General features: G+C 41.8%; 1 protein-coding gene across 1 annotated transcript in view; it reads left to right on the top strand.

Moving 5' to 3' along the window:
• The first annotated feature begins 235 nt into the window (after window positions 1-235).
• The window catches only part of LOC128665771 (serine/threonine-protein kinase D1), a 102,231-nt gene continuing 91,566 nt past the window's right edge, over window positions 236-10,900 (top strand). Inside the window, exon 1 of the mRNA XM_053719964.1 lies at window positions 236-370. Coding sequence (XP_053575939.1) covers window positions 275-370 — 96 coding nt within the window. The 5' untranslated portion in view covers window positions 236-274. The remainder of the gene's footprint in view (window positions 371-10,900) is intronic.

Raw genomic sequence — 10,900 nt, 5'->3', positions numbered from 1 at the left:
TAAAAGTGAGCAGTACACCTGTACCTGCCAGACTCGTAATACCAGCAGGCGTTAAAAAGCAGCGTTGGGACCTCTCAACTCTGCTTTTTAAGGCTAACGCAAGACTCTTAATCTAGCAGATTATTTTTATATTGATGCTTTTGGTGCTAGTGTCCAACCCCCAGATACATGTGTGTCTAAGACCACTGGTCACTTATGAGATGCCAGAACATTTGATTCATGAGTGTTTTAATGTACAAAGTTCTTCTTTTTAAACAGCAGCTTTATTCCCCTGATGAGGGTCGTGCAGTCTGTACGCTATAACAAGAAGAAAAATACCTGTGTATTAAAGGAAGGGTGGCTGGTTCATTTCACCAGTAGGGACAACATGGTGAGTGCATTGTTATAACTGCTCCTTACAAGGATGCATATTGCCCCGAGTTGTGTTTCTTATAACTCCTCGTATTGCCCCAAGTTGTGCTCCTTATAACTCCTCCTATTGTCCCAAGTTGTGCTCCTTATAACTCCTCCTATTGCCCCAAACTTTGCTCCTTATAACTCCTCCTATTGCCCCAAACTGTGCTCCTTATAACTCCTCCTATTGCCCCAAGTTGTGCTCCTTATAACTCCTCGTATTGCCCCAAGTTGTGCTCCTTATAACTCCTCATATTGCCCCAAACTATGCTCCTTATAACTCCTCCTATTGCCCCAAACTGTGCTCCTTATAACTCCTCGTATTGCCCCAAACTTTGCTCCTTATAACTCCTCCTATTGCCCCAAACTGTGCTCCTTATAACTCCTCCTATTGCCCCAAACCTTGCTCCTTATAACTCCTCCTATTGCCCCAAACTGTGCTCCTTTTTACTCCTCCTATTGCCCCAAACTGTGCTCCTTATAACTCCTTGTATTGCCCCAAACTTTGCTCCTTATAACTCCTCCTATTGCCCCAAACTGTGCTCCTTATAACTCCTCCTATTGCCCCAAACTTTGCTCCTTATAACTCCTCCTATTGCCCCAAACTGTGCTCCTTATAACTCCTCGTATTGCCCCAATTTGTGCTCCTTATAACTCCTCGTATTGCCCCAAGTTGTGCTCCTTATTACTCCTCCTATTGTCCCAAACTGTGCTCCTTATAACTCCTTGTATTGCCCCAAGTTATGCTCCTTATAACTCCTCCTATTGCCCCAAACTGTGCTCCTTATAACTCCTCCTATCGCCCCAAGTTGTGCTCCTTATTACTCCTCCTATTGCCCCAAGTTGTGATCCTTATAACGCCTCCTATTGCCCCAAACTGTGCTCCTTATAACTCCTTATATTGCCCCAAGTTGTGCTCCTTATAACTCCTCGTATTGCCCCAAGTTGTGCTCCTTATAACTCCTCTTATTGCCCCAAACTGTGCTCCTTATAACTCCTCGTATTGCCCCAAGTTGTGCTTCTTAAAACTCCTCCTATTGCCCCAAACTGTGCTCTTTATAATTCATCTTATTGCCCCAAGTTGTGTTCCTTATAATTCCTCTTATTGCCCCAAGTTGTGCTTCTTATAACTCCTCTTATTGACCCAAACTGTGCTCCTTATAACTCCTCGTATTGCCACACGTTGTGCTTCTTATAACTCCTCTTATTGCCCCAAGTTGTGCTCCTTATAATTCATCTTATTGCCCCAAGTTGTGTTCCTTATAATTCCTCTTATTGCCCCAAGTTGTGCTTCTTATAACTCCTCTTATTGCCCCAAGTTGTGCTCCTTATAACTCCTCCTATTGCCCCAAGTTGTGCTCCTTATAACTCCTTCTATTGCCCCAAGTTGTGCTCCTTATAACTCCTCCTATTACCCCAAGTTGTGCTCCTTATAACTCCTCTTATTGCCCCAAACTGTGCTCCTTATAACTCCTCTTTTTGCCCCAAGTTGTGCTCCTTATAACTCCTCCTATTGCTCCAAGTTGTGCTCCTTATAACTCCTCTTATTGCCCCAAACTGTGCTCCTTATAACTCCTCCTATTACCCCAAACTGTGCTCCTTATAACTCCTCTTATTGCCCCAAACTGTGCTTCTTATAACTCCTCTTATTGCCCCAAGTTGTGCTCCTTATAACTCCTCTTATTGCCCCCAAATGTGTTCCTTATAACTCCTCCTATTACTCCAAACTGTGCTCCTTATAACTCCTCTTATTGTCCCAAACTGTGCTTCTTATAACTCCTCTTATTGCCCCAAGTTGTGCTCCTTATAACTCCTCTTATTGCCCCAAAATGTGTTCCTTATTACTCCTCCTATTGCCCCAAACTGTGCTCCTTATAACTCCTCTTATTGCCCTAAAATGTGTTCCTTATAACTCCTCCTATTGCCCTAAAATGTGCTCCTTATAATCCCCTCCTATTTCCACAGATAACTATTCCCTATAACCCCTCCTATTGCACCATATAACTGCTCCCTATAACTCCTCCTTTTGCACCATATAACTGCTCCCTATAACTACTCCTATTGTACCATATAACTGCTCTCTATAACTCCTCCTATTGCACCATATAACTGCTCCCTATAACTCCTCCTATTGTACCATATAACTGCTCTCTATAACTCCTCCTATTGTACCATATAACTGTTCCCTATAACTCCTCCTATTGCACCATATAACTGCTCCCTATAACTCCTCCTATTGTACCATATAACTGCTCCCTATAACTCCTCCTATTGCACCATATAACTGCTCGCTATAACTCCTCCTTTTGCACCATATAACTGCTCCCTATAACTACTCCTATTGCACCATATAACTGCTCCCTATAACTCCTCCTATTGTACCATATAACTGCTCCCTATAACTCCTCCTATTGCACCATATAACTGCTCGCTATAACTCCTCCTATTGTACCATATAATTCCTCCCTATAACTCCTCCTATTGTACCATATAACTGCTCCCTATAACTCCTCCTATTGTACCATATAACTGCTCCCTATAACTCCTCCTATTGTACCATATAACTGCTCCCTATAACTCCTCCTATTGTACCATATAACTGCTCCCTATAACTCCTCCTATTGTACCATATAATTCCTCCCTATAACTCCTCCTATTGTACCATATAACTGCTCCCTATAACTCCTCCTATTGTACCATATAACTGCTCCCTATAACTCCTCCTATTGTACCATATAACTGATCTCTATAACTCCTCCTATTGTACCATATAACTCCTCCTATTGTACCATATAACTGCTCCCTATAACTCCTCCTATTGCACCATATAACTGTTCCCTATAACTCCTCCTATTGCACCATATAACTGCTCTCTATAACTACTCCTATTGCACCATATAACTGCTCCCTATAACTCCTCCTATTGTACCATATAACTGCTCCCTATAACTCTTCCTATTACACCATATAACTGCTCCCTATAACTCCTTCTATTGCACCATATAAACTCTCCCTATAACACCTCCTATTGCACCATATAACTGCTCCCTATAACTCCTCCTATTGCACCATATAACTGCTCATTATAACTCCTCCTATTGTACCATATAACTGCTCCCTATAACTCCTCCTATTGTACCATATAACCGCTCCCTATAACTCCTCCTATTTCACCATATAACTGCTCCCTATAACTCCTCCTATTGCACCATATAACTGCTCCATATAACTCCTCCTATTGTACCATATAACCGTTCTCTATAACTCCTCCTATTGCACCATATAACCGCTCCCTATAACTCCTCCTATTGCACCATATAACTGCTCCCTATAACTCCCCCTATTGTACGATATAACTGCTCCCTATAACTCCTCCTATTGCACCATATAACTGCTCCCTATAACTCCTCCTATTGTACCATATAACTGCTCCATATAACTCCTCCTATTGTACCATATAACTGCTCCCTATAACTCCTCCTATTGCACCATATAACTGTTCCCTATAACTCCTCCTATTGCACCATATAACTGCTCTCTATAACTACTCCTATTGCACCATATAACTGCTCCCTATAACTCCTCCTATTGTACCATATAACTGCTCCCTATAACTCTTCCTATTACACCATATAACTGCTCCCTATAACTCCTTCTATTGCACCATATAAACTCTCCCTATAACACCTCCTATTGCACCATATAACTGCTCCCTATAACTCCTCCTATTGCACCATATAACTGCTCTCTATAACTCCTCCTATTGCACCATATAACTGCTCCATATAACTCCTCCTATTGCACCATATAACTGCTCCCTATAACTCCTCCTATCGCACCATATAACTGCTCCCTATAACTCCCCCTATTGTACCATATAATTGCTCCCTATAACTCCTCCTATTGTACCATATAATTGCTCCCTATAACTCCTCCTATTGCACCATATAACTGCTCATTATAACTCCTCCTATTGTACCATATAACTGCTCCCTATAACTCCTCTTATTGCACCATATACCTGCTCCCTATAGCTCCTCCTGTTGTACCATATAACTGCTCCATATAACTCCTCCTATTGCACCATATAACTGCTCCCTATAACTCCTCCTATTGTACCATACAACCGCTCTCTATAACTCCTCCTATTGCACCATATACCTGCTTCCTATAACTCCTCCTATTGTACCATATAACTGCTCCCTATAACTCCTCCTATTGCACCATATAACTGCTCCCCATAACACCTCCTAATGCACCATATAACTGCTCCCTATAACTTCTCCTGTTGCACCATATAACTAGTGATGTCGCGAACCTAAAAATTTCGGTTCGCGAACGGCGGACTCGAACTTCCGCGACTGTTCGCGAACCGGGCGAACCACCATTGACTTCAATAGGCAGGCAAACTTTAAAACCAACAAGGACTCTTTCTGGCCATAATAGTGATGGAAAAATTGTTTCAAGGGGACTAACACCTGGACTGTGGCATGCCGGAGGGGGATCCATGGCAAAACTCCCACGGAAAATTAAATAGTTGATGCAGGGTCTGGTTTTAAGCCATAAAGGGCATAAATCACCTAACATTCCTAAATTGTTTGGAATAACGTGCTTTAAAACATCAGGTATGATGTTGTATCGATCAGGTAGTGTAAGGGTTACGCCCGCTTCACAGTGACAGACCAAACTCCCCGTGTAACGCACCGCAAACAACCGCAAACAGTCCATTTTTTAAAAATATTTACACTACTGTTATAACAAATATGATTGGTGGCACTAGTTGGCAAGTGGGCCTGGCACACACGCTGGCAGGCAGGCAACTGCAATTAGATTACACTAGCTGACTGATGTTTCACAGTCCAAAAAAGTTTTTTTTTTAAATATTTACACTACTGTTACAACAAATATGAGTGGTGCCACTAACTTGGCAAGTGGGCCTGGCAAACATGCTGGCAGGCAGGCAACTTCAATTAGATTACACTAGCAGACTGATGTTTCACAGTCAAGAACTTTTTTAAAAAATATTTACACTACTGTTCTAACAAATATGATTGGTGGCACTAGTTGGCAAGTGGGCCTGACACACACGCTGGCAGGCAGGCAACTGCAATTAGATTGCACTAGCAGACTGATGTTTCACAGTCAAAAAAGCTTTTTTTTTTAATATTTACACTACTGTTATAACAAATATGATTGGTGGCACTAGTTGGCAAGTGGGCCTGGCACACACGCTGGCAGGCAGGCAACTGCAATTAGATTACACTAGCAGACTGATGTTTCACAGTCAAAAAAGCTTTTTTTTTTTAATATTTACACTACTGTTATAACAAATATGATTGGTGGCACTAGTTGGCAAGTGGGCCTGGCACACATGCTGGCAGGCAGGCAACTGCAATTAAATAACACTAGCAGACTGATGTAAAAGTTTTTTTTAAAAAAAAATTACACTAATGTTACAACAGATATGAGTGGTGGCACTGAGCAAGTAGGCACAGTATATGCTGTGAGCCTGACACACAGGCTGGCAGTGGCAGGCTGGCCTGGCAACTAAAATTAAATAACACTAGCAGACTGATGTAAAAAAAAATTAAAAACAAAATTTACACTAATGTTACAACAGATATGAGTGGTGGCACTGAGGAAGTAGGCACAGTATATGCTGTGAGCCTTACACACAGGCTGGCACTAGTGGCTGGCTGGCCTGGCAACTAAAATTAAATAACACTAGCAGACTGATGTAAAAGTTTTTTTTAAAAAAATTACACTAATGTTACAACAGATATGAGTGGTGGCACTGAGGATGGAAGTAGGCACAGTATATGCTGTGAGCCTGACACACAGGCTGGCACTAGTGGCAGGCTGGCCTGGCAACTAAAATTAAATAACACTAGTAGACTGATGTAAAAAAAATTACACTAATGTTACAACAGATATGAGTGGTGGCACTGAGGAAGTAGGCACAGTATATGCTGTGAGCCTGACACACAGGCTGGCACTAGTGGCAGGCTGGCCTGGCAACTAAAATTAAATAACACTAGCAGACTGATGTAAAAGTTTTTTTTTTTAAAATTTACACTAATGTTACCACAGATATGAGTGGTGGCAATGAGGAAGTAGGCACAGTATATGCTGTCAGCCTGACACACAGGCTGGCAGTGGCAGGCTGGCCTGGCAACTAAAATTAAATAACACTAGCAGACTGATGTAAAAGTTTTTGTTTTTTTAATTTACACTAATGTTACACCAGATATGAGTGGTGGCACTAAGGCTGGCAGAGGCAGGCTGGCCTGGCAACTGAAATTAGATTACACTAGCAGACTGATGTAAAAGTTTTTTGAAATTTTTTTTACACTAATGTTACACCAGATATGAGTGGTGGCACTGAGCAATTAGGCACAGTATATGCTGTGAGCCTGACACACAGGCTGGCAGTGGCAGGCTGGCAACTGAAATTAGATTACACTAGCAGACTGATGTAAAAGTTTTTTTTTTTTTAATTTACACTAATGTTACACCAGATATGAGTGGTGGCAGTGAGCAAGTAGGCACAGTATATGCTGTGAGCCTGACAGGCAGGCAAATGCAATTAGATTACAAAAAAAACAAACAAAAAAAAACGACTGAAGTTCTAGCCCTAAAAAGGTTTTTTTGGGGTGCTGTCCTTACAGCAGAGATCAGATGAGTCCTTCAGGACTGTAGTGGACACTGAATACACTAGCCTAGCTATCAATTTCCCTATAAAATCAGCAGCAGCAGCACTATCCCTCCTCTCAATAACAATGCAGGATCATAATGAATCTAAAATGGCTGCTGCCTAGGAGCTGGGAGGGTCTGGGAGGGAGTGTCTGCTGCTGATTGGCTGAAATGTGTCTGCAGACTGTGAGATACAGGGTCAAAGTTTACTCAATGATGACAAATAGGGGGCGGATCGAACATCGCATATGTTCACCCGCCGCGGCGAACATGAACAAGCTAAGATCGCCGGGAACTGTTCTCCGGCGAATTGTTCGTGACATCACTACATATAACGGCTCCCTATAACTCCTCCTATTGCACCATATAACTGCTCCCTATAACTCCTCCTATTGCACCATATAACTGCTCCCTATAACTCCTCCTATTGCATCATATAACTCCTCCTATTGTACCATATAACTGCTACCTATAACTCCTCCTATTGTACCATATAACTGCTCCCTATAACTCCTCCTATTGCACCATATAACCGCTCCCTATAACTCCTCCTATTGCACCATATAACTGTTCCCTATAATTCCTCCTATTGCACCATATAACTGCTCCCTATAACTCCTCCTATTGCACCATATAACTGCTCTCTATAACTCCTCCTATTGCACCATATAACAGCTCCCTATAACTCTTTATATTGCACCATATAACTGCTCGCTATAACTCCCCCTATTGCACCATATAACTGCTCCCTATAACTCCTCCTATTACACCATATAACTGCTCGCTATAACTCCCCCTATTGCACCATATAACTGCTCCCTATAACGCCTCCTATTGCACCATATAACTGCTCCCTATAACTCCTCCTATTGCACCATATAACTGCTCCCTATAACTCCTCCTATTGCACCATATAACTGCTCCCTATAACTCCTTCTATTGCACCTTATAACTGCTCCCTATAACTCCTCCTATTGCACCATATAACTGTTCCCTATAACTCCTCCTATTGCACCATATAACAGCTCCCTATAACTCCTCCTATTGCACCATATAACTGCTCCCTATAACTCCTCCTATTGCACCATATAACTGCTCCCTATAACTCCTCCTATTGCACCATATAACTGCTCCTTATAACTCCTCCTATTGCACCATATAACTGCTCCCTATAACTCCTCCTATTGCACCATATAACTGCTCCCTATAACTCCTCCTATTGCACCATATAACTGCTCCCTATAACTCCTCCTATTGCACGATATAACTACTCCCTATAACTGCTCCCCATAACACCTCCTATTGCACCATATAACTGCTCCCTATAACTCCTTCTATTGCACCTTATAACTGCTCCCTATAACTCCTCCTATTGCACCATATAACTGCTCCCTATAACTCCTCCTATTGTACCATATAACTGCTCTCTATAACTCCTCCTATTGTACCATATAACCGCTCCCTATAACTCCTCCTATTGTACCATATAACTGCTCCCTATAACTCCTCCTATTGCACCATATAACCGCTCTCTATAACTCCTCCTATTGCACCATATAACTGCTCGCTATAACTCCTCCTATTGCACCATATAACTGCTCCCTATAACTCCTGCTATTGTACCATATAACTGCTCCCTATAACTCCTCCTATTGCACCATATAACTGCTCCCTATAACTCCTCCTATTGTACCATATAACTGCTCTCTATAACTCCTCCTATTGTACCATATAACTGCTCCCTATAACTCCTCCTATTGTACCATATAACCGCTCTCTATAACTCCTCCTATTGCACCATATAACTGCTCCCTATAACTCCTCCTATTGTACCATATAACTGCTCCCTATAACTCCTCCTATTGTACCATATAACCGCTCTCTATAACTCCTCCTATTGCACCATATAACTGCTCCCTATAACTCCTCCTATTGTACCATATAACTGCTCCCTATAACTCCTCCTATTGCACCATATAACTGCTCCCTATAATTCCTTCTATTGCACCATATAACTGCTCCCTATAACTCCTCCTATTGCACCATATAACTGCTCCCTATAACTCCTCCTATTGCACCATATAACTGTTCCCTATAACTCCTCCTATTGCACCATATAACTGCTCCCTATAACTCCTCCTATTGTACCATATAATTGCTCCCTATAACTCCTCCTATTGCACCATATAACTGCTCCCTATAACTCCTCCTATTGCACCATATATCTGCTCCCTATAACTCCTCCTATTGCACCATATAACTGCTCCCTATAAGTCCTCCTATTGCACCATATAACTGCTCCCTATAACTCCTCCTATTGTACCATATAACTGCTCCCTATAACTCCTCCTATTGCACCATATAACTGCTCCCTATAACTCCTCCTATTGCACCATATAACTGCTCCCTATAACTCCTCCTATTGCACCATATAACTGCTCCCTATAACTCCTCATATTGCACCATATAACTGCTCCCTATAACTCCTATTGCACCATATAACTGCTCCCTATAACTCCTCCTATTGCACCATATAACTGCTCCCTATAACTCCTCCTATTGCACCATATAACTGCTCCCTATAACTCCTCCTATTGTACCATATAACTGCTCCCTATAACTCCTCCTATTGCACCATATAACTGCTCCCTATAACTCCTCCTATTGCACCATATAACTGCTCCCTATAACTCCTCATATTGCACCATATAACTGCTCCCTATAACTCCTCCTATTGTACCATATAACTGCTCCCTATAACTCCTCCTATTGTACCAAATAACTGCTCCCTATAACTCCTCCTATTGCACCAAATAACCGCTCCCTATTACTCCTCCTATTGTACCATATAACTGCTCTCTATAACTCCTCCTATTGTACCAAATAACTGCTCCCTATAACTCCTCCTATTGCACCAAATAACCGCTCCCTATTACTCCTCCTATTGTACCATATAACTGCTCCCTATAACTCCTCCTATTGCACCAAATAACCGCTCCCTATTACTCCTCCTATTGTACCATATAACTGCTCCCTATAACTCCTCCTATTGTACCATATAACTGCTCCCTATAACTCCTCCTATTGCACCATATAACTGCTCCCTATAACTCCTCCTATTGCACCATATAACCGCTCCCTATAACTCCTCCTATTGCACCATATAACTGCTCCCTATAACTCCTCCTATTGCACCATATAACCGCTCCCTATAACTCCTCCTATTGCACCACTGTGCACTGTTCCTGTATACTAGGTACTCTCCCCTCATTAAATGGGAAAAACCATCTGTAAGGATAGGTAAAGTGTGACCAGAAGATGCAATTTCTAAACTTCAGCATCAGTTTAAATTCACTGATTGGAGAATGTTTGCCTTGCAAGCTATGGGGGACTCTCATATAGATATTGAACTATATGCCTCCTCTATTTTGGATTATATCAGCTCTTGTACCAATAACGTAACCTCTTTTAAAAAGATAAGAATCTTTCTTAACCAGAAACCTTGGATGAATAGGGAGGTTCACTTCCTATTGGATGCACGAGACGCTGCTTTTGGATCTGCCGATGCTGAAGCTTACAGCTCTGCTAGGGCAAATTAAAAAAGGGAATAAAAAGTGCTAAACAACTTCAAGATGTGTATTGAAGATCACTTTCACAACAACTGTGACCCCCGACGTATTTGACAAGGCATGCAGGCCATTACGAACTATAAATCTGCACATTCAATCACCTCAATCAGAGATGCTTCCTTTTTAGACGAGCTAAATCATTTCTATGCACGTTTTGATCAGGACAATAATGAAAGTCATCAAAG

Source organism: Bombina bombina, chromosome 7 (genome assembly GCF_027579735.1).
Source record: "Bombina bombina isolate aBomBom1 chromosome 7, aBomBom1.pri, whole genome shotgun sequence".
Taxonomy (NCBI): Eukaryota; Metazoa; Chordata; class Amphibia; order Anura; family Bombinatoridae; genus Bombina; species Bombina bombina.
The sequence above is the reverse complement of the archived record's forward strand: the minus strand, read 5'-3'. Positions and strand labels throughout refer to the sequence as shown.